This window comes from Pyrus communis, chromosome 12 (genome assembly GCF_041283825.1).
Source record: "Pyrus communis isolate YQ-2024b chromosome 12, ASM4128382v1, whole genome shotgun sequence".
Taxonomy (NCBI): domain Eukaryota; kingdom Viridiplantae; phylum Streptophyta; class Magnoliopsida; order Rosales; family Rosaceae; genus Pyrus; species Pyrus communis.
In genome coordinates this window covers 6559632-6584802 of record NC_142576.1, presented here as the reverse complement: position 1 = coordinate 6584802, position 25171 = coordinate 6559632, and the positions used below count along the sequence as shown (strand labels likewise).

General features: G+C 34.6%; 3 protein-coding genes and 1 long non-coding RNA gene across 5 annotated transcripts; 1 reads left to right on the top strand and 3 right to left on the bottom strand.

Annotated features, from left to right (window-relative positions):
• Positions 1 to 1245: 1245 nt before the first annotated feature.
• LOC148692247 ((-)-germacrene D synthase-like) lies at positions 1246 to 4554 on the bottom strand. 2 transcript variants are annotated; one of them, XM_088681922.1, is made up of 7 exons: positions 4501 to 4554; positions 4290 to 4439; positions 3548 to 3809; positions 3033 to 3414; positions 2460 to 2598; positions 2026 to 2271; positions 1246 to 1722 (listed from the first exon to the last, which is right to left on the bottom strand). In XM_088681922.1, exons 2-7 carry the CDS (start codon positions 4419 to 4421, stop codon positions 1429 to 1431), a joined length of 1455 nt encoding a protein of 484 aa, XP_088538048.1. In that variant the 5' UTR covers positions 4422 to 4439; positions 4501 to 4554; the 3' UTR covers positions 1246 to 1428. The 2 variants fall into 2 exon arrangements, with proteins under 2 accessions (XP_088538048.1, XP_088538047.1); XM_088681921.1 differs by lacking the exon at positions 4501 to 4554 and adding an exon at positions 2722 to 2940 and having other exon boundaries at positions 4290 to 4463.
• A 9372-nt stretch (positions 4555 to 13926) lies between these two features.
• Positions 13927 to 17939, bottom strand: LOC137745541 (uncharacterized). The gene is made up of 6 exons (XR_011069697.2): positions 17677 to 17939; positions 17311 to 17389; positions 16298 to 16376; positions 15611 to 15733; positions 14832 to 14964; positions 13927 to 14119 (listed from the first exon to the last, which is right to left on the bottom strand). It is a non-coding gene; the product is annotated as an uncharacterized LOC137745541 (long non-coding RNA).
• A 568-nt stretch (positions 17940 to 18507) lies between these two features.
• LOC137744719 (uncharacterized) lies at positions 18508 to 20323 on the bottom strand. Its single transcript, XM_068484504.2, has one exon. It carries the CDS (start codon positions 20321 to 20323, stop codon positions 19004 to 19006), a length of 1320 nt encoding a protein of 439 aa, XP_068340605.2. The 3' UTR covers positions 18508 to 19003.
• Positions 20324 to 24395: 4072 nt separating this feature from the next.
• On the top strand, positions 24396 to 25127 carry LOC137745338 (small ribosomal subunit protein bTHXc). Its single transcript, XM_068485281.2, has 3 exons — positions 24396 to 24653; positions 24726 to 24790; positions 24912 to 25127. The coding sequence occupies exons 1-3, from the start codon at positions 24494 to 24496 to the stop codon at positions 25038 to 25040; spliced, it is 354 nt and encodes a 117-aa protein (XP_068341382.2). The 5' UTR covers positions 24396 to 24493; the 3' UTR covers positions 25041 to 25127.
• Positions 25128 to 25171: the final 44 nt, after the last annotated feature.

Genomic DNA, 25171 nt, shown 5'->3' with positions numbered 1-25171 from the left:
ATTCACGTTTTAAATTTAAGTTGGGTGTAGAGTGAGGTAATATGGGTTCAAATAAAATTTCCCTTTGTTTTTTTGGTGTGTGAGAATTATTAGGTGTATTGGGCCTTTGGGTTGTGAAATTGCCAAAAACTTTGTAAACACTCTCATTTGGTTGTTAGTGGATTATTGGTGAGCTCCTACTGCTCCGAGGATATAGTTACACTACTGTTGAGGAATCTCGTTAAATCTTAGTGTTGTTTCTATTTTGTTCTTGCATTTCATTTGTTATATTTTCTGTGGGTTACCATGAGTTGGTTTCCAATTAATTTGGTGCTATCCTAGCACAACAATGTCTACCACAATTTTCGCATATGTCTCCTCTTCAATCCTCAATAAGCCCTTCTCTACACATTCCGTCAATCCTGCCTTATCACTTCAGCTTCAGCTGTCACACTCGAGCAGCACCAAAAACCACCTGCATCCCCGCTGCCAATTCACTTAAAGAAAGAAAGACCAATTCAGTTTTGATGGATTTGGGAAATATTCGCAGCAGAAGAAACACAAATATATAAAATGTGCAGCGATGTTTAAGTATGTGTAAGGGGGAGATTTACATGTATACAAAATGTACAAAACTACATAAACAGAACGACTTTCGAGATGTGATGCCCGAAGGCTCGAAGAGTTCCTACACAAACTGATATCAGACACCAGTGATCTCAGTGACGTTCTTTAGCATTATCTCAGCCTTCATGGCTTGAATCTTTCTTTTACTACTTTCTTTACATTTCAATTTATGTAGTTCAGCCAATCGACCTAGATTCTGGTTTTGGGAAAATTTATAATCTTCACTCCACCGTGAAATGATTACATCTTGTTCCCTGTTTTAGTTACTATTTTGCTTTCATTTACTTTTTAGGCAAAAATGTGTGAAGTTCCACTAAATATTAAGGCACACCAAAAAAAAAAAAAAAAAAAAACTTAACCACACCACCATCCCACTTGGTGCACAATTATTTGATTCAGAAGTCAGATTAATGCGCAACTTACACACATGCTCAAACAAAAACATTGTCTGTTAGCAGCTTCCAATAGTGGCAAGTCTATTCTCTCTTTTTCTCGAGCCATCTTGTGGCACTAAGACCAAAAGCAACACTTGGGGCCAATACGTGTTAAACCCTGTGCCCAAACTCCGTCTGAGTTCTAGCACCAACTGCTATATATGCGTGTTCTATTGTGCTATTTGAGCTGAATAATTAGTATATGTTTTATTCCCAACTGCATAGTTGTTGTTTTATTGATAGAATCATAATATGGAAAGCAAAGGCACAACCCAAATTACATTTTTACAGTCTTAACGGATAGTAGCTCCTTATTTTTTTGTAGGCAACTTGGGCACTGGAGATTATACTTTCAAAAGAAACATCACAATAAGTCGATATTTTAGGCTTATAAAGCTACGGGTTCTACTAGTGTAGAAATTATAAGATCTTTTACCACACCCTTAGCATTAGTGTATCCATCTTCATGCTTGTACACAACATCCATGACCCGAGCAAAATTGAGAAAACGAATTAGCAGGGGCATGGGGGCAGCAGTAGGGTGGAGGCACGCTTCGTTTATGTCCTTCCATGCATTATTCACTTGTCCTTGAAGTTCGGTTATCGCTTCTTCTTCTGTGGCCCCATATTTCTTCATGTAACAGTTCACAACACCGATAAAATATTCTTTCTCTTGCTCAAACTAGTGCATGAGGAGTAGGATAAAAAGGACCATTAATTAGTACAAGTATTAATGCAATCATAATAGTTGTGCTTGTCAAGATTTCGGGCCAGCAATCCACTACTAATAGGGTCAAGCAGTGATACTATTCTAACTTAACCACTTGCTAGCCCAACAGGTATAGGGTTTTGTCACAAAAGCGTTTGGTGCAATTAGAAGTGGAACTACTTATATGAGTTAAATTTTATTCAATCAGGGTTTTTGTGTGAGACATTTTACAATCGACAATATTTATTCCTACTATTTATATAAACGATTTAGTACCTTGTGTTCCGCTATGTCATCCATGAGTCTCTGAATTGTTGATGTAGCCTTCACTACTGGAGGGGAAGTTAATAACCAATCAAAGGAGTCTATTGTAGCTTCTTCCATTCCAACAAAGGATGTGGTTATTAGTAACAGGCAGCCACCGGTCACGAGTGATACAGACATGTATTCATCCAGTGATGGCATGTGCTTCTGGCGGAACAATTTGGCTTCATCGAAGTAGCCTCTAACTACTTTTTTCATCTGACACATACCAGATCATGAGATTATAATAATTCTTAATCATTTCTACTGTTAATTCATATTGATATACAAAGATTATACAAAAAGAATCAATTGTTTCTATACATATTGTAAAGTATTTGCAGTACGTTTTTCTGGCCTTGTAACAATTTTAGACTCGATACTAAGCAAATATTGAGGAATAGTACCGCTTCTCTTGCATGGTGGATGCGATATAATTTCCCATCGTGCGCAAGCTTTTCATGAATTTCAGTATATACGTCCAACAACGCCCGATAGCAGACTTTCATATACTCTGGTAGTTGATCTATGGCTGAGACATCCCAACTGATCAAGTAATACATAAATCAATTGTGCATAATTAGGTTAGTTTTTCCTTTTTAATCGGATGGTGATGTAAGGTTAGATATTATATATATAAGAGAATTTTAACTAATGATATATTCATACGACTCAATAGCTTCAGTAAAGAGCTCCAGTTGTTCATTTGTGCCATATTCATAAACGTCATCGATAAGGGATATTATAGCAGTAACTTTGCTTGATATCCTCCTAGCAAAGGAATATTGAGGCTGAAAGTCGACTGTCAAACCCCAGCAGAAGTAGACCTCAACCAGTTTGTCTCTTGCAAAAGGTAGGTTGTTTGGCACGTCCAAGTCCTTCCACCACCTAAGCTACAAAAATAATTATTTAGTAGCTAGAGGTGGGGAATTCAACTCTTTAGTAAGTGATGTATATGGATGAATAAGGAATTAATTTACCTTGTGATTTCGCTTAGTTCTTTCTGATGGACTCGTTGTAGTCGGTTGAAATCCAACTTGGCGAACTTTAGGAGAGTTTCATTCGGTGATTCTCTTAGTTCCTGGTAGACTGACAAGTAATACCTTGCTTCAACCCTTTGTAAACCCTTTCGAAGCGGCTGATTTAAGGCGTGGGTTACTGCTTTTGCAAGTGGGGAGGGGGGGCTTAAACGGAATGTCGCCGATTCGAGATTAGTCGTGGTGAAGGTTAGCGCCTCATCTAGTATCTCCTCTCCATGTATCCTAAGGTGTGTGGCTTCATACAAGCTTAGTAGTCCTACAACATCATCAACGAGTGATCCCTTGAAATTTCCATTACCGTCCTTGAACTTGTTGAATAAGTCTGCATGACCAACAAAATGGAAAATTCAGAACCTCAAGAAGCATTTAGATTACATACATACATACATACATACATATATATATATATATATATATATATATATATGACCAGACCACCATCCGAGATTACTTACCGCATGAAACGTTATAACCTTGTTGTCTAAGCAATCGAAAACAAAGAGCAGCCGTGCACAGGTCATCCAAATCATAAGAGCTCTCGTGAATTTTCTGTAAAATTTCTTCAATTTCATTTCCAAAATGGTAGGACACACCTAAGCGCTGAATGTCATCAATCAAGTTGAGCTTTTGGGAAACATTTTCAAGTGATGTCATTAGCATCCTTCTCACTTCTTCCTTCAGTTCTTGTACATGTTGTTCAAGTTCAGCATCCACTTCCTCCACAAGATCACATTTTGATTTAAGAAAAAAGAAAACGCATAACCTTTAGGATATGTTTGAATGAGGAGGTTTCCAAGTACCAAAAGATATAGACTACAATTAATATAAGATGATTATAAGTCTGGTAACACATTAGAAAACGCATAACCTTTATGATGTCAATTTCTAAATTGTAAACATTGAGAAAAGAGAGGCACCTAACCTAAAATAGTTATTGCGTGGCAGTTATCATGACTTTAAGAACTTGTTTTTCCCAAAAGAAAAAAAAAGTGTGAATTTAACTTTGGTAGTTTGATTCACAACATGTTTGCCACATTAAGGAAGGGAAAGTTAGATAAAATGATTTCAAATCAGTAGAATTTTAAATGATTAAAGTACTATTTGGTTATCTTCCTCTTTCTTTAAAAGACAAATTTAATTTTCATAATAATATAGTGTTCAAATTAATAATTTATTGTAGTGAGAAAGAAGTCTTACCAAGGCAGCATAGGATAGAAAATGGTCACCCCAAATGCTGGGAGAAAATGTGGCTGAAGGCTTAGGCTGATGAACATCAAAAGTGTCATTTGGGTTTGAAGATTGAGATAGTGGAACTTCCACAGAAGACATATTTCACAGATTTCAAACCTGAAGCGAACTAGCCAAGTGTTATTACTTTTGAATCAAGTGCTGGTGTGAGTTCAGGAGCTCATAGGCTTTGCTATTTATGGTATCACTAACTAGCCAAAAAAAAAAAAGATTCGAACACAAAATCGCATGAACGAATATTTTTAACCAACTAAAATACAAATTATTTACATATAAATTCTTAACTTATGCTCTTCACATATTTGATCTTTAATGTGTGGGTCCCCCCACTCAACAAATTATAATAATTTGTCTCCCATTCTATTCACCAAATTGGGTCTTTTTTTTTCCTTTTTTTCGTTGAATAAACCGACCTGCATCGATTAAGGTCGATTTAACGAGGGTTCCTATAATTATTGGACATCGGTTAACCGAATCGACATGTGGTTGCTTTTGTTTGTTTTAAATAGAATAGATTGTGGTGTTCTTGTAGCTCCGTTTTGGATATTTAATTAAAGGAAAATTAACGAAAAATCTAAAAAAACTTCCTTTTTAATGAAAAGTCATTTTTAAGGTATAATAAATAGTACCAGATAAATATATAAATGTGATTTTTCGTTAAAAATGAACAGTACCGGAATATTTTGTTAAACCTTCCTCTAATTAATGGATATCACTTTTGACCAAAATAAATAGATAAATAACCAGAGTAGAGATAAGATTCTCCTTTCCTTTCGTTCACTCACACTCAAAACAGTCAGACTCATGGCACCCATCGTGGAAACCCTACTGTTGTGTTCCCCGTCTCTTCAGTAGATCGTCCTTCATCGTTTAACAGGTAATAACCAAAATCCTTTCGCTTTTGGGTTCAGTTTCATCTGCGTTTTTATTCTTTCATCTGCTTTTGAAATTTCTTTTACAATGATCCCATTCGTTTCTGCTTTTGGGTTTGATTTCACCTATGTTTTATTCTTTCATTTGCTTTTGTGATTTTTTTACAGTGGTCCCATTTGTTTCTTCTTTTGGGTTTGATTTCATTTGCATTTCTATTCTTTCATCTGCTTTGATGGTTTTTCTCTTTTTATTGAATACACCACACATTAGCTTTTTTAGTTAAAACTTATCTTAATACACCTCATTTACTTTCCTATAATACTCTCACACCCTACACTCTCATCATATACCTTACATTTTCTACATACACCCCACAATCTTCAAATCTTAAGTGCAAATACATAAGGTCATCCAAAGGTACCTTCGGTGTAAAGCTGAAGCTGGTGTGATTCCGATTTTTTTATTTATTTTTTATTTTTTATTTTACTATTGAAGTGGTGCCAACAATTGTTTGATTATTTGCATCTGTTTATCCCTTCATGTTTCTCTATCCCTTCCATGGAAAGAGGTGGAAGGTTGTGGGTATTCCGTACCAGTAAATGAGGAAGATGATTTTCGCAACAGTGGATGAGGAAGATGAGGAAGATAAAAAATCCAAAAAAAATATAGCAGTTATAGAAGTGTAGAGCTTTATATAGTAGCAGCAATGGCACTGGGCAATGGGGATTAAATAAACATGAGGGTTGATGATGATGATTCCTCTTCTTTTCCTTTGATTGAATCATGGAAATGGATTTAGTTATTGAATCATTGAATTAGAGGAAGAGATTAGGTTGTTAAGCTGCTTTTAGTTATTGAATCATGTGGTTAAGGTTTATTAGGTGTGTGATTCTCATTATCAATAATATTTGTTTTTAATGGATATCATTCATAACGCAGCATATGCATGCCGATATCGTTGAAATCACTAAAACAACGAAAATACGAAGTCTTACCTCATGTAAAGTTTCTAAAATGTTGATTTCACATTTCATTCGTCAAGATCAATTAACATGTTTGTAGTTTCATTAATTCTACAATAGATGATGAGAGTGGCTTTGAGAGTTGAAGAAGATAAAAACTTAGGATATGCATGTGAAAAGTAATTTGGGGTGTTTTTAGAATTTTTCTATTTTTTTTTTTTAAACCTTTTAAGGTCGGAATTGTCATTACATATTAGGTATGTAAGTCATTTAATATTAAATTTTAATAAGGGATGTATTCAATATATTGTGGGGTGCTAATATTTTATTTATTTTTTTTTAAATGGACCCATTTCTTTGATTAGTTGTTTAGATTCGTTGACAATGATTAATCACTAAAAGTTGATAGCGTTGTATTTGATTAATCACTAATAGTTGTTAGCGTTGGGGTAATTAATTAACATTGGGCTGAAAAATATTAAAAGCCCAAGCATGCAAGGGCTTCTTGGATTTGGATTAGTTGAAGCATAGGCTCGAGACAAAATTAAATATTATTTCTTGGCAGCTAATAAACAAGAAGCTTATGATGGAAGTGACAAGAGGCAGAAGGCAACTCACCCTCGGTTAAAAGTATTTTTCCGTAGCATGGGTAGGTAAATAACAAAAGCAGATGATGGCTCACCTTACTCTGTAAGCTATCACTAAAAGGGGAGACTTGAGACACTCGGGCAAGAGGGGTATAAAAGCAACGAGGAATGAAGAAGAAAACTCTCTCAACATACTCAACTCTGAACTCAATAGCAAAAAACAGATAGCTTTATTTTGTCTACCCATTCATTTTTCAAGTTGTAGGTCCACCATAGAAAAACTTTATTTTGTTAGTTTTACAAGCTCTGCTATGATTTCTTTTTGTAGTATCAAATTCTTTTTGTAAACCTTGGTTGAATTCTGTTTTTTTTTTTTTTTTTTCCAAAGCCTTTGCCTCTGTAAAACACAAAGAGAAAGGTATGCGAGGAGAAAAACCTTGCCCGCCAAGTTTGTAACAGTGCCCGAATCTCCTATGTTTGCATTTATATATGGTAGATTTGACTTTTGTACTTGTCTAATCTTTATGATATTTTCCGCTACATATTGTAAGATTTCTATATGTTTAGTCTTGTTAAACTAACCACTTTATGTTTCCAAAAAAAAAAAAAAACCTAACCACTTTCATTTCGATGCTAAACAAAGTTGGACACTACAGAAAGAACCTAATTAAACATGAACTTTCTTACAACTAGGCATATGATATTATAAGTAAAAGTCCTTGATCACAAGGCAAGGAAAAAAGCTTGATACAAACTTAACTCATCTGTGAACCAATCCAACTGGATCAAGAAGTCCAAATAACTTACGGCGCAAGCAATTAAGTAACTAACAATTATCAAAACAATTTGTTGAACAAATTAATAGTGGCACGCTTAAATCTACATTAGTTTTGATTGCGAGCCCGAAGGCCTAATAAAGGCCCCACAAAGGCAGCATTCAAACTAATCTTAAACTAGGGATGGCAACAATTCAATTTGGAGATGGTAACGATTCACTTTAGGGACGGAAATGTTATATCCATCCCCATAACCATAAAAATTAACCATATCCATAACCGCCAATTAACCATCAGGTATTATCCATAACCATATCCACCTGGTAACAGATTCTCCATCGGTTAATAGTTATACCCATCTTCAATACAAAAAATATATTCTTCAATTGACGCATGGTAATTTAGTAATATTATTTTTGGCATTAAATATTTGATGTATAAAATGATTTAATAAATGGATCTTGTGAACCATAAAAATTAAAGCTAAGCATTGATAATGTTGGCTGATCTTTGATATCTTCCATAAGTACTATTGGTCTAGATTTTCATAGATTTTGATTCATATCAAAACTTTTTAACTTGTCCACAAAATGCAACTCGCATAGTGCAACTTTTGCATTATCAAGGTAATGGATTCAATGAATAATATATATATATATATATATATATATATATATATATTATATAATTATATATTCACTATTATATTATATATAATTCGGTTCAGATTCGAGGATGGATACGGATTGGGAACCCCTATAACCATATCCAAAACCATAACCGAATATTACTCACAGATTTTCCCCATATCCAAAATATACCTGAATTTTACCCAAATCCAATCCATTTGGACAGTTATTCGCAGTTATCAGGTTTATCAGTTAGGATTGTCATCTATAAACACGAAAATTCTGCATCGAATGAGGTGAGAACACGTGTACAAAGTAGATTTGTATTGATTTAAATTTGTAGGTTACAATCTCTGTTTACAACTTTTCCTCTGATTCAGTCTTCAAATTTGATGTAGATGGTTGATTGTTGATCTAAAGGTCGCAATGACTTGATCTTGGACGAACGAGTTGAATGATTGCTTCAAGTTTTGAGCTTGAAAACAACGCAAGGATAATCTTCTCCTCAAGCTGCAGCAAAGATAGTGTGGATGCAGAATTTCATTGCTTCAAGGGTCTGGGCGACTTGATCTTGAAACGAACGTTGCTACAAGTTTATAAGCTTGCAACAAAGTCTTGAAGGAATCTGCACGAGCGCTTGTTGATTCTTCTAGGAATTGCTATGGCTTTGGTCGAGAGAAAGCTACGGCTGGTTCAATGTTCTTCGAAGAGAGCTTTGGTAGCGTATTAGTCTTCAAAGGTTTTGGTGGAGGTTATTCTGTGTTGAGATATTTTGACCCTTATGCTTGTGGTAGGACCTTGTATTTATAAGTTTCTCAAGGCTTGCCCTTTGGTGGATTTGGCTTTGATTTATGTCCTAATTCATCCATGGGAGAATTTAGGCATGTTTTGTATCCTAATTCCCTTGCTTGGCCGAATTTAAGAGCACTTGTTGGTTATTTTGTGAGCAATCTTCAATTCTTGCTTGTTTTATGAAGATGATTTGGCTTTCTTTCCAATTTTAGGATCAATTTGGATTCCCTAGCCGAATTTAAGGGGAATCCTCCCTTATTGCCGAATTTTGCGGAAGTTTTATACTTCCTTTGCTTGTCTTGTGCCATATGTCATTGATGACTTGTTCATTTGTGATGAGTCATATGCCACGTGGAGCTTTGCGATGCACCATTTGTATGCAACGAAATTTACATGTCTACACCATCCCTATCTCAAACTCATGTTGCAGTAAACCAAACAGCGAACATTGCCAAACAGGCAAGACATGGGGAGTTGTGTAAGGGTCAATCTCAAACTCATGTTGCACTAACTGTATAATATTGTATGCCAAGACGAAGGAAGGACCAAACGTTCAAGTGGAAAGTAGAGTTCGGACAACCCTTTTGCCCGTAAGAAGTAGACATGGCAGATGGTGTGGGGGCATTTGTGGAGTCTAAAATAATCAAGAAAATTATGGTTGCGACACATGGACTTTTGGGTTAAAAAGACAAAATTACCCTCGAGACACACTGAGATTCCCACGCGTAAGCAACAGACAATAACGGCTCAATCAAGGTCAAAGTTGATCCCAAAATGGTATTTATTCAAAACTCTTTCATCACTCCTCATCCAATCCTACTCACAAGGTAACTCCCAATTATTCCTTTCAAATTGGGATTAATTACCAAATTAATTGATTAATTACCAAATTGAATGCAATATATTATTTGACATAATATCTTGCAATTATATTGAAAAACCACCATAAGTAGCCGGTCCCTATTTCTCCAAATAAGATCGACCACATCCCTTTTTATAGCCCCACATTTCTCCAAAAACCCAAGTTCATTCTCTCCCAAAAATTCTTCAAACACTTTTTCTCTCAAATTCTAACTTTGGCATCAGAGATTCTTCAGCCAAAACCCCTCTTCCCCCCACCCCACAACTGACTTTTGGATACCTTCTTTGAAATGAAGTTTCAGGTCGTTTCACCAATTATTTTAACTGTTTAAGTTTGAGTTTGAATTGTATTAATTGTTAACATGTGGATGCAATACAAACCATTAAAATAAGGAACAAACACAAATACAAAAAAAATATGAGCCGTTTCTCAAGGGGCTTATTGAGTTATGTGGGCCATGTGATATCATCATTTTTCCGCACATCATCTTTCAATCGATTATATGGGCCTATGGCATAAAGCTACGTCTTTTCATATTTTGTGTGTAATTCGCCTTTTAAGGACCGACACATGTGCTGTTGCGAAAACATAAAAAGGATTGGAGACCACACATTATCTTTCAATTGATTTATATGGGCCTACGGCATAAAGCTACGTCTTTTCATTCAATTCGCCTTTTAAGGACCGACAGCTGTGCTGTTGGGAAAACATAAAAAGGATTGGAGACCACACATCATCTGTCAATCGACTTATATGGGCCTATGGCATAAAGCTGCCTCTTTCGTTTTTTCTGTGTGTAATTCGCCTTATAAGGACCGACACCTAGTGCTCTTGGGCAACATAAACGGATTGAAGGAGAGCAAATCAACTTAACGTTATTTACCAGATCAGAGAATTCGCGATTGGAGGGAGATTCTGCCACGCATGATGATAGCCTCTCAACGTTATCGTCTTTGTCGGGCATGGGGGCCTCCGAAGAGCGAGGACGAAAACGACGGGTTAAAACTGATACCTGCGGGCCTATGGCGTAAAGCTACTGTCTTTCTTTTTTTCTTTTTTTTCCGTGTGTAACGCTGTCCTCATGAAAAAATTTTCATTATGACTAGAATAGTGATGATATATCAGGTATAAAGTATTTTTATATAAGTGGTTAAAATTTTTTTTTTTAAATTATTAATTTTTTAGCACATATATTCCATTATTTATATAATAACACGTAGTATACCATCTCGTATTCCAATCACACAAAAAAATATATCCTCTCCCTGCTCCATTATATCACTCATGCTCTCCTGGCATTGTTTACGAATGGCCCTCAGCGTGGCCAAATATTACAAGTGGCTTAGAGAATTCGCTATTGGAGATAACGGAGGGTAAGGAGATTTTTCCACGCGTGACGATAGCTTCAACGTCATCGTCTTTATCAATCATGGGGAGAAATTATTAGATGGTACAGTAGCACCACTTGACAATGACGGATGAGATATTATTAGATGGTACAGGACTATCAAGTGGCAATGATAGTTGGTAGTACCCACCAATAGGTGCATGACACGAAGAGCTAATGGGACAAAAAAAAAAATAATACTTGGCTACTCAAAAACGAGTTGGAACTCCTACTCAAAATTTCTCAAAATTGTTCGTTGTCAATTTATAGAACTTTATGTTTATAATCATAACCGTTCATATTATAAATCACCCTATAAAAATCACCTTTGCAAAAAATCAATAAAAATTAAGGTCGTTTGGTCATCAAACTGTTTAAAAACAAATGAACGGTATTGGTAAAAGCATTACAAACCGTCTATGTATTTGCTATAATAGATTGATTAAACAACCTTAGTTTTAATTTATTTTTTTGCAGATATGATCTTTACAATGTGATTCATAGTATGAACAGTTCTGATCATCAGTACAAAACTCTGTGATTAAAATACTAAGAGTTTTGAGTATGAGTTCCTACTCATATTTAAGTAGCCAATTATTGTTCTTTTTAAAAAAAACCTTTTTCACTTTTACGCTGGAGTTTATTGTTCTAACATTACGTTTTTCTTATTTTTTTTGTTTTTGTTTTTTGTTTTTAGGTTTAAGGGGCTTGAGACACCAAAGTTATCTTCTGGCATTCTATTGTAGAGATATATTTTTCCTCCGAGTTCTGCTTCAACATCCAACAGTATGTTTCCACCGATAAATTCTTACAAATTTGAGCCAAACTACTGGAAGTGTACAAGGTAAAAACATAAACCTGCAAGATTTGTGAGACTAATAGAGAAGAAACGAGAGGGCTAAGAAGGAAAGAGAGAAGAAAACAGAGACTGGCTCTAAAGGGGGAAAGACAAAATGTGAGACTGGTTTGGTGGCCAGACGGCATAAAGAAAAGGAAGAGGAAGAGACATATGGTCACTTGGGTTTAGTTAGGCTATGGGCCTTTGGACCTTCAATTTAGTTCAATTTGGTCGGCCTTGCGAGATATTAGTATTAGATGGGCTATGTTCATTGAATATTTAAAAACATAAAAATTAAATTATCACTTCCTCTTCTTAATGTAGATAATATTGTTTGTCTAAAAGAAAAACATAAAAATTAAATTAATATTAGCCGGTTCAGTTCGACCGTGCTAGTTTTTTCAAGTTGAGAACCTGAATTGAAACCAGTCTGAACTGGCTCAATTCAATTATTGTCAAAAGTTGATTTTTTTGGTCAACAAACACAAATTATCTTTTTTCGATTTTTTTTCTGTCATGGTCCAATTCGCTTTCTCGGTTCTATATTTCTCATGCCCACCCCTAAAAACTAAAAGGTGTCAAACGATCTAACACCTAAAAGTATCATATGGGCCTAAGCCGTTCTTGGGCCGTGCCACTAAACAAGCGGCTCAACAAACTTTAATTATTTTATATTATTAGAAAAAATTATTTGAATCTAGTTTAAAGCCTAATATCACAATTATTTAGTCTTATTAGCTCCAAACTATATGTTTTACTTGAAAAATAATGAATAAATATATTAATATTTAAGGGAATTATTATTAGCACTCCAAAGTTTCTATAATTAAAAAGAAAAGTACACTTATGAGGAGTGTAGAATGAGATTTTTAGAATGCTAATATCAGTTCCCATATTTAATTATGTATTAGTTTAAATGGGATGGTCATCATAATGATCCCACGCCATGGGCTGTGCTTGGCCATGATGAATTGCGGCGAGGCTGGTCTATTGGACTTAAACCTTAGGACCAACCTGGTCATTCATTGTTAATCGTGTCGTGCAATGCGTTATTTAAATGAGCTTGAGTCATGACTCATGCCTATTTTAATAAGGCACGACCATTGACATCGTTCATTGTTGCGGTTTCCCTTTCCGTTCTTACTATCTCACAAACATACTATTTCATTCACCGTCGGTAATTTTCCGTTTTACAATGGGAAAGGAGGGTTCCAGTTGTGTGTGGAGGATTTCTATTGGGATCCTATGAGTTTAATTAGTCATTTATGATTTATGAGTATTAAAGTTTCCTCCTGTATAACGAGTCTGTATTATCTTCCTGGTTTCTCAACTTATATGTGATTATATGGGACAAAAATGGATCTTGTAAAGAAGTCGTTGATGTCCTCAGAAAATGGATGCTTTGGTGGTAATTACTTATGTTCTAACTTCTAATCATATTGGTCCTTTAACCAGCAACTGCCAATAGTTATGCTATAATATGATTTCGAAGTCACTTAGTACTACAGTCTAGTGATATTCTTATTTATTAATAAATGAGAGATCTTAAGTTTAATTCTCGCTAAATGCAAATTTGAACCACATTATTGCTAACCCATTGTGAAGCTAAGCTCACCCCTCCCCTTTAGCATAAATAATATTATTTGTTAAAACAAAAAACATGACTTTCAAAAAGAAATACGATGGTGTTAACTACACACCTCTTTTTATCTTTTACACTCTCAATTTTAAACCATCGGATCAAATGAATTGACGAGGATTGAGGGATAAAAATTTATGGAAGGTAACATCCATTAGATTATGTCTATAACTAGATATATAACGCAGTTATTGTTTTACACTAGAAATTGATACCCCGCGCGTTACTGCGAGATTAGAAATTGTAAGAAAAACCATGTCATAGACGATTAATATTACTTACATTAAAAATGTTTGAAGATTTTAACAAACAAAAGATTTAATCGATACAGTCCACACACAATCGTAGAATTTGTCTCTGCATAGAAAAAAATAAGTCATTCACGGAAGCACCTAAAGTTTCCCACCATTACTCTTGATTGTCAAGAAAGCAACCTAGGCAAGGAAAAAAATATGAAATATTAAAATACATGCAATTAATTTATACATCAACAGGTTTATATTATAAAAAAAATATAAATAAAGTATGGTTACCTAGTGTTTTTTATTGGTGGAAAAGAATCTGGTTTTATACCAGTTAGAGAGGACTTTTTTTTTAGTGATTTGATAGTCACTTCTTTAGATCAATGCAATCTAATATTGTAAATGTAAATATTGAGATTTTATGCTATAACTAAACAATTATCTCTCAAAACTATCTCCAAAATAAGAAAACATGCCCAACAACTGTAGTGATTTGAAGACAAATTGCATGATGTGATTCCTGAAATTGGTTCTACAATATTTCTTCATCTTTAGTGAAGCCAATTTTCTAAGAAAAATGCAAGGGATCTTTTATAAACATGATAAAACGCTTCAAAAGGCAAAGAAATGAGATTAATTTATGGAAAAGAGACCAAGCTTTTAACTTGAGGACAGTGGTGACATTATCCATGTCAATAGGTCTTTCCCAGCTTTGCCCCAATCATGCATATCAAAGAAAAAAAAAAGGGAGAAAATCATCCAAATATATAAGACTTTCAGTTTACATGCATACCAAATTAGGGTTCCAACATCACAACAATTCTGGAAATTCAGGTTCCTACATCCCATAAATAATTAACCGAAAAAAAAAATTAAGAGAGAGGGAGGGAGGAATAATGCATACCGAGGAAGAGAAAAAGCTGGAACGGATCAAGGTGTTTGGGGATTGAAGTGAATTGGTATCTGGGTCTGTTTTATTTTTTTCTTGAAGTTTTAGTAATTTGTATGCACCATCCATTTGTATTTATAGTAATTACCTGCACAAATCTCAATCATCTTACAATCTATCACTATACACATAGAGTTCATACAAAATGGCACACTCTGACCTCTCTTTGGTCAGCAACAGTTATCCAATGTGAAATCAACTATTACTATTGTTAATTATCAATCCGTTAGGCAAATTCAAGAATTTTCATACACAAATTTCAGAAATAGATTAAACAAACAAATTAAGAGAGAGGGAGAATGCATACCAAGGAAGAGAAAAAGCTGGAACCGACTCCGCCATGGTATACAGGCATCTCAATTTTCAATACCAATTGCCTTTCTCAAATCTAAACATCTCTCTCTAGCCCTCCCTCCCATCCCCAAGTCCTCTCACCAACACATCACATAGTAAAACGAAATCAAGTTATTCATGATTACTCAAATCCCAAGTTGGGTGAGTGACTATAAATTCTTGAGGCATCTAGTGACCAAGAGAATAACACTCGCTCTTACCTTCAAAAATAGCCATGTTAGGTTATTGTAAAAATTATGATCCACTTTTATCATATTTATTAAACTCTAAGTAAAAGATTATGAAACATTGTGTTATTTACATGCACCAACATGCAGGAAAAACATATGGTTTCACATTCCAAGAGAAAAATAAGTTGAAGAAAAACCTCAACACTTAACCTTATTATAATGGTGGCTGCTCAGCATAACATCTGATCGTCTCAAGGACCTCTTGGAAACCGCCGTGGAAACATGTGGTTGGGAATCTGGATGACAGCCTAGAACAATATTGTATCTCAAAGCCTGATATTCATAAAAACCTGTGTCAGCTTTGAAATATCTAACTATTTTCTGAATCACCAATTACCATTCTTTAAAATCAGTTTCCTGGAAACAAAGATCATTCAAATGTCACTATTATTAAACCTATTAGCAAGAACAAAGATTCTTAAACTTCCTATTTCCATATATGAATTTAAGGAGGAGAGAAAAACAGAGTTATGCAAGTAATAGAGGTGCAGTTGATTTTAAGTTGTCAATGGGAGAAAATACCTGGAATTGGAGATAAACTTTTTGGTCACAGAATGTCCTTTCATCACAGAAAATTATAGCAAAACTTTTAAAACTAAACAAAATTGTGTGACATAATTAGGAAAGCAGAATTTTTCTAGACTATGCAGAGAAATAAAATTTAAATTAAAAAAAAAAAAAAAAAAAAAGCTGAGTTCAAATAGAACTATATAGGTACACCGAGCAATTATTTCAGTAAAGTAAGCAATTAGAAACAACACACAGTTATAGACAATGGGCGATGTAATGGTTAAAAACTATGTAAACCATGTAGATATATAAAAATTGAGCACTTACTTAAGTTGAAGGTTAAGAGAACGCTTTTAGTAGCAGGAAAAGGATCGTTAGATTGAGTTTGCTGCAATGATTATCTTCTCTGTAGAAAGCAGTATCAGATGAAAATTGAAAAAATGTAAGGTCATGTTATATTTGCTAAGAATAGATGTAGTATTAGTGAAACGGATGTCAAAATTTAATGACCTACAATACATTTTACTGAATTAACAAAACTCGGAATACTCGTATCGTTAACGAAACATTATCTTTCCAGTAATACCGAATTATCAAAAAAATTAGAGCCAAACAGATTGTTTATTATTAACCCGCTATATATATATATGTATGTATGTATGTATGTATTACTTTGCAACCACCAGATAACATTATTTGACAATTAAAGACAATGAAATGCCTCATCTTTGAGAAAAATTGATAGCATGAATGTTCTTGATCCTTAATAAAAAAAAGTACTAATTTTCAGAAAGGTAACTGAATCACATACCTTAATTCAGTAGTTACATGATCGATTAACTTAAATAAATATATGGTTGAATTCATAATTAAGTTTTAATTAGTCACTCAAGCCTTTAAACCTCTGTAAAAGCTTCAAGCAATCTTAAATACTTTCCTTTTCAAACCTTTTTCGTCTCTGTACATTGATCTAAACAAAACTTTAATTAAGCATTCAAGCTTTTAAACCTCTGTAAAACCCTTAAGTAACGTTAAATACTTTGCTTTTGAAAGCTTTTTGGTTTCTGGACATTGATTTAAACCAATAACCAAAAAAACTCTCAAGACAACCAAATTATCAGGGTTTCTTTCAAACAAATACAATTTTGCAGCAAAACAGTAAACCAATTTGTTACAGCCAGCATAAACACAACAGAGAAAAAAAAATTGCCACAGTTTTTTTCAAACAAATAAAATTGGGAAGTAAAAAATTACAGAGAGAGAAAACTAATTTTCAGGGTTTCTTTCAAACAAATACAAACTGAGAATTGGAAATTACACGTAGCTGTTTTGAAACATACCCATGTTCAATATAATTTCTTGTCAATAATCTGAGCAGCATGCGATTAGTCATCAATTTCACAAAAAAATTGTCCCAACCTGCAGATCCGCAGCAAAAACAAAAACAAAGACCTTAAATTTCTTGGCCTAGAGATAGAAAAATTAGGATAAAACATTGAAACCGAAAACAAAACTGAAGTAAAAATATGCAGCCGAATTAAAAACACACACATGCAGCTGAATTAAACACCCACATGCAGGATCCGTTGGTACTAACAAAACCCTCAAAATCGCAAAAAATAAATTTGAACAGAAAACCCATCTGCATATCCAAAATCACAGAAAAGAAATTGAAACACCTAAATTGAGAAAGCCGTAAAACTCACCAGGAAACGCTAGCTTTTCTGGGTAGAAAAATTCTCCGAATCCAACTGAAGAATCGAAGAAATTTCTACAGGTTGGGTGGTTTTTCAGCAAGAAAGTGCGGTTGGTAATGTGTCAGACAAAGATCGTAAGCTCGGAGAGGGAGAGAAGGCAGCTTTGGAGAGCAAAAGGAATCGAGGTCAGAAGCAGGGAATTGCTAGAGAAGTGAAACGGAGGGAAAAGTCGAGAAGAAAGGTCGAGAAGCAGTCGATGCAGAGCGATGAGCGACGTGTGGACAAACGGCATATAGAAATCCTGACCAACACGTGTACAGAAGGGCAAAACCGGGATTAGAGTAAACATGTGAGGGCAAATTCGGTAGAACACTGTTCTTATGAACAGTGTTTCAGTTCATTTTCTCTTTTAGTATGTATACAATTTGAAACTAGAGAAATAGAACACCCTGATCCAAAAGACCGAAATTACAAATGTTTTGACAAGTAGATAACAGCTTTCCTTCCCTTGGAACTTATTCAACCTAAAACACCAATTCAACTTTAGTTGGAATAAAAAATGTTGGGAAAATTACAAGAAAATTGACTTGCTTTTTGCTTTGCTATTTTGTACATTTGTTATTCTGTACGAAAGATCCTGCCTAATTCACTAATTTGGGGTATAATAAAACTATATTCTTCTAAAAAGATTGTAGACAATTAGGCTGAAACGCGAGTATATCGCTCTCCTTAAGGAGATTAAAGTTCACTGTGGTTTAACAAAGTCCATGAACAGATGTAGCAGTATATCCCATGACTTGTTCCCTCCAGAATACAATAGCATAACAAAATTGTTTTGTGACTCAAACCTATCTGCACAAAAGGAAGAGTCCAAAGCTCGACCACACGAACACTCTTCTTTGGTCAGTAAGTAAAAACGGAAAAGATGGAGGAATGGAGGGAATAATTGTTGTAGAAGAAATTAGGTAGTGGGATAAAACTAAAAGAAAACAAAGGATGATGGACAAAATACTACTAATTATAGATTTATTATCACCCTTAGTGGATAAGGTAATATACACAAATTAACAAGACAAAAGTTATAAGAGTTACATAAGATGAATTGCTAAAAGACTCCATCTTAGTTTTCCCACTAACAACAAATAATAACAACCTTCTTAACTTCTCACTTACAACAAATAACGACAATTATAATTTATTTATTAAATATTAAAAATACATCAACAAAAAGCTTCTCTTCTTTTCTTCATTTCTGCGGCGGCTTTGCTTTGCCACAGATGAGTTGATATGCTCAAAGTAGCTTCCCCTTCACCATATTACAGAAAATAAATCTTCTTTAAGAAGTATAAATGTCCTGGCAAATGACACAATGCTCTGACATTAATCTAGCCATGACGCTTCCCTCTTGGATGGCGAATTCTCTACTTCGCTTGTTCCACAGGTGCACTGCATAAGTCTCCCTGTCATTTAGCTCATTAAGTGTGATTTCCACCGCTCTTGACTCCGATCGCTTCTGGGGCTTCTTGAAAAGCCTGTGTATCCGATTCCAGTCCACGGGATAAAATGCCTTGGGAGGCAAGATTGTAAGGTTGTAACCTGGTGTGCTTCCAACTCTCTCAATTACCCTCGAAACCAAGTAAGGTCCATTGTGACCCCATTTGTTCCCATTAAAAGTTGTAGCAAATTCTTCTAAAAAGTCTATCAGAATCGGATGATTTATGTCGAAGATCATCACTGCACCATTTAGTCTGGTCCATTGTTTGGAGTCCTCACCTATACTTTGTGCTCCAACTGCATTCCTCAGACCCGAAAAATCTTTCAATATTACTAAGTCAGTGTCCAAATATATGCCTCCATACTTGTACAGCATTGTGAGCCTAATAAGATTTGCTAGGTTTTGAGATAATGGGATGCGACCTGGGTCCTTCCTCCCGCTCTTCAATTCCTCAAGCCAAGATTCAGCCGGCGTGTTCTTGACCAAAAAGGGCAAGTCGGGCGTGATTGCTAGTATTTTGAATCCTTTGTCCAGCAATGGCTTCAGGATTCTGTACCCTCTTCCCGAATCCATGGATTTCGATATGATCATCAAGCAGCCTTGAGGGTTAGATTTGAAGAGGGTGTCCATAGCCAAGAAGTCTCGTTTCCCAAATGAGTTTGCCGGTGAGAGCCATATCATGTAGAACTGAGAGCTGCATCCATTGTTAAGGAATTCGAGCACTCGACCGTGGAATTGCTTTGTCAAGTTGTCAGAGTTGAGTACATCAAGCTCCGGTAGTTTTCGCCGGAACCACCCTAGCCTTTCTTCTTTTGTGGCATTTTCTGGAGGAATCAAAGGATCATGAATTTCATCTGCAATGTCATCAATATTTGCTTGCATACTTGGAAGCGGTGACATTGATTCGATTTGCTCTTCAGGAATTTGAGTCTGGTGATTATGTTCAAGAATTTGATGAGTTCTTGGGTAATCTGTTTGCATGGAAAGGTTAGAGACGATGCTGTCTGTATAGATGATCAAGAATATGATGGCAAATGAGACGACGGAAAAAAAGGGAGATTTGGCACTGCATCTAAGTTGCCTGCAATCAAACACCTTTTGAGAGATTCTTTTCAGTTTCGTAAGAGTAGAATGGCGTGAGGATTGTTTTGGAGAAAGCATTGTTCTTGGTGTGTTGCATGGTATGGTATGCCAAGTACATGCATATATAGTACCTGAAACGTTTAAAACTTTGCAGGTGCTGTCCATCTGTGGAAAATTAGTTGCATGTTAGAATTAATGTGCAAAGATTTACAGTTGTTGTCAATTTACAAAAAATGTTGAATTAATGTTGGATTTAAATAATTGTAGGGTTTATTATTGCATTCATTTCTCTCAATGTTCAAACTATTCATATTAACGTTTTGATGGCCATTTTTACTAACACATAAGACTTCATTCATGTCCATCTTTCAATGTTCAATCAAGGAGTAATTTATGAAAAAATGTCACATTACAGCTACTTATTAGTGATTATACCGATTACATCATGGGATTATCAAACAATAATGATTGAAGAGGAACACGGTCATCATTTTAAATAGGGATTCATCTCCATAAATATTTGCAAAGCACATATTAATATATGAAATAACTTATTAAAAACAAAATGTATATGCATACGTGTCAAGTTTTTTTAGTTGGAAGTATGGATGCAAGTTGGATTAGAAATTCCGATTCAAATTAATTTTGAGCCAAATTTTCCAATTGTGGATGAGCGAATGTAATCCAACATTCAATATCTGAATTTCCAAAAGAAAATAAATAAAAGTAATACTACACTTACCATCTATTTGTACCACAATTTTATACGTACCACCTTATGTGGCAGCTTAATTAGGCAATAGCCACATCATTCATATAATCTAAATTTTTTTATGCAATTAAAAGAATTTAAAAAAACACAAAAAGAAAAACAAAACCCTCAAAAAAGCAATGCTACTGTCGCTTCCCTCCCTCACTATTCAACAGCCACCACCGTTTCTCAACCAAAGATCACAACCCTTTCAATCATAAATTTTCCCATTATTGTTTACCATTGGATTCATTTCTTTCGTTATGAATAAACCCGAAACCCAATTCTTTCATTATGAAATTGCATCTATCATTAGTTTTTTCAATGGATTCCTTAATTTCTTTCAAAGGGTTATGGGTTGTGGGGAGACGGTGGCTATCGAAGGTGTAGGAGGAGGAAGGACAACGATAGAAGAAAAACGTGAAACCTGGGTTTTAAGATTTTTTATTTTTGATTGTGTTAATGCTTTTAATTAAATAAAAAATTTAAATCAAGACTGATTTGGAAGTGCTTTTAAAATGATTGAAAGTGTTTTTTAAAAATGTTTTTTGGTTCTAAAAGCTTTTCAAGTGTTTTTCAGGGTTGCTCCAAAAACATTTGGGTAAAGTACAAAAAACTACTTCAACTATTGGGGTTACGACAGTTTCATACCTCATCTTTTAAAATTGACAATGTCATACCGCATCTTACGAATTTGTGACAATGTCATACCTCCGTCAAATTTTTTGTTAGTTTTTCTGTTAAATGCTGACGTGGCAAGAGACGGGGACCACTTTCTATTAAAAAATTAATAAAATATTATTAAAAACTAAAAAAAATAATAATATTTTTAAATATTAAAATAATAAATAAAAGTAAAATTAAAAAGAAAAAAGGGTAAAGTTCAAAAAACTACCTCAACTATTGGGGTCACGACAGTTTCATACCTCATCTTTTAAAATTGACAATGTCATTACCGCATCTTACGAATTTGTGACAATGTCATACCTCCGTCAATTTTTCTATTAAGTGCTGACATAACTTGATTTGGGACATACTTTCTATTAAAAAATTATTAAAAACTAAAAAATAATTATTTAATATTTTTTAAATATTAAAATAATAATAAAAAGCAGAGGAAAAAAAAACCATCAGTTTGTCCCTCCCCTCCCCCTCTCCCCTCCTCTCTCTTCTCCCCATCTTCATTTTCTTCCCCCCACCTGCAAACCCAAAAAAATAAAAAAAATTTGAAAACCCAACAACCCCCCTGCGGAAGAACAAGAAGGAGAAGGAGGAGGAGGAGAAAGAAGAAGAAGAAGAGGAAAAAAAAGGAGGAAGGAAATAAAAAAAAATTTCCCCCCTGTCGGTGCGGAAGAAGAAGAAGGGAGAAGGAGAAGGAGGAAGAAGAAGAAGAGGAAGAAAAAATTAAAAAAAATTTGAAAACCCATCAACACCCCCTTGCGGAAGAAGAAGAAGGAGAAGGAGAAGGAGAAGGAGGAAGAAGAAGAAAAAGAGGAAAAAAAAGAGGAAGGAAATTTTTTTTTTTTTTTTTTTTTTTAAAACCATCAACTCCCCTGCGGAAGAAGAAGAAGGAGGAGGAAGAAGAAGAAGAAGAGGAGGAAAAAAAAAATTTTGAAAACCCATAAAAAAAGATGGGAATCTGGGTTTTTTTTTTTTTTTTTTTTTTTTCTGGGTTGCAGGAGGGAGAAGAGTGTGGGTGTGGGAGGAAGACAAATTGGTTTTTTTTTTTTTTTTTGGCTGGGATTTGCAGGTGAGGGAAGAAGATGAAGATGGAGAGAGGAGAGAGGAGGGGAGGGATGAAATGAGGGTTCTTTTTTTTTTTTTTTCTGCTTTTTATTATTATTTTAATATTTAAAAAATATTAAATAATTGTTTTTTAGTTTTTAATAATTTTTTAATAGAAAGTAGGTCCCGAATCAAGCCACGTCAGCACTTAAAAGAAAAATTAACATAAAAATTGACGAAGGTATGACATTGTCACAAATTCGTAAGATGCGGTATGACATTGTCAATTTTAAAAGATGAGGTATGAAACTATCGTGACTCCAATAGTTGAGGTAGTTTTTTGTACTTTACCTTTTTTTTTTTTTTTTTAATTTTACTTTTATTTATTATTTTAATATTTAAAAAATAGTAAATTTTTTTTTTAGTTTTTAATAATATTTTGTTAATTTTTTAATAGATAGTGGTCCCCGTCTCTTGCCACGTCAGCATTTAACAGAAAAACTAACAGAAAAATTGTCGGAGGTATGACATTGTCACAAATTCGTAAGATGCGGTATGACATTGTCAGTTTTAAAAGATGAGGTATGAGACTGTCGTGACCCTAATAGTTGAGGTAGTTTTTTGTACTTTACCCAAAACATTTTCACTAAAAATGGTTTTAGCTATTTTAAAATCACTTTCAAATGAGCTCTAAATTATGTGGAATTAGATATCCAAATCAGCTGACAATTAAGGTGGTATAAAATTTTAATACAAGTAGATGGTAAAAATATAGTTTCATCTATAAAAATAAAAAATAAAAAAATAAAAAAGTTTGAAAAAAATGATTTTACTCAAAAAATTGTGGGCAAGGTAGACAATGAAGCACTTCATAAGCGATAGATAAAATTTTGAGTAATGCTATTTTTACCTTTTTTTTCGAAACTATTTACCACTCAGATTGTCAGACAATCTGTTAAATGGACATTTCTGACAATCTACTACTCAGATTGTCAGAAACATCCAAGTTCCGAACAATACAAAACTAAATTAAATGGACGTTGAATTTCCGCAATTTGAAGAAAACTTCATTCAAAATTTTTTATTTGAAATTTGCAAACCTTGATTCCGAACTGCTCCGTCCGACAATCAAACCAAGTTGAAAGTCCCAAACCATTTTATTTTTCCATTGAAAACATACTTCATATTTAAGATTAATTAAGCCCAAATTTATAAACCAAGTTGGATGAATAAGAGGTTTTCTCTACTGCACATACTAAATGCACATTTAAGTTACACATCTGAACGAGAGCTATTAGATCATATAGTCTAACGAGATATAACAGCTCTTGTTCAGATGTGTAACTTATATGTGCATTTTTTATGTGTACTGGAGAAAATTCAGCATGTAAGTATACCAAAAGAATTAAAAAATGATCATTCTCTTTGCTAAATCAAAACCTAGGTTCGAGTCTCACATCTAGCAACCTCTCTCTTGATGGGCTATGTGTAAAAACAAAAAAAAAAGAGCTAAAACCCTTTGTACGTCCTCAAAAAGACTTGTGATATGTTTTGATCCTGAAATGAGGTAGTTTTCCTTCTTCAGAAACTTTTTTTTACTTAAAAAAAAAAAAAAAAAAAGAACCCAAAGGCCCAACTTAATCTTGGGGCTTCTCAAAGCAAAATACAAAACGCACACAAAACATAACCGATATTCAACCCAACGGTCACTAAAACAGAGCACACGCATTCCCTCGAAAACCTTATCCGCTTATTCTCCTCAAGCTTCATCCATGGCGTCACTGATACTCGGAGCTCCACCAGCCCCCTCTCAATCGCTCGCTTTCAGCTCCCGAATTTCGTTCTCTCACTCCGAAACCCTAGTCGTTTCTCTCCCCTCCTCCGCTGCTTCGCTATCACTCTACACAGCTTCTTCTCCACCAGTCCCTTCAGGTATACGCAATTCCCAAAACCTCTCTCTCGCTCTTTGTAACTTTCCCTAATTTTTGCTCTGTGCTTCTGCAGTGTACTGCGGCAGAGGGGATAAGAAAACCGAAAGGGGAAAGCGCTTCAATCACTCTTTTGGCAATGTAAGTCAAATGTTCTGAATTTTCACCGTTTCTCATCAAAAAGCTCATGAATTTCTTTAATTTGAAGACTTTCTGTTTCTATATTTGTAAATTTGTGAAAACATGGGAAATTGAACTGTAGGCGCGGCCGCGGAACAAGAACAAAGGCAGAGGACCACCTAGGGTTCCGGTGCCGGCGGCTCCCCCAAAGAAAGATAAGTTTGAGGACGATACCATTGTCAAGGTTGAAATTGATGAGTCCTTGTCTTAATTTATTAACGGAGCCCAATTTCTCTAGTTTCTGTTTTTAATTGTAATTTATGAACCTTGAGTTTATTTTATGAGGATTTTGATCAAATACTTTTCTTGGTCTTGGTTGGAATTTACGAATTAAATCTCTAA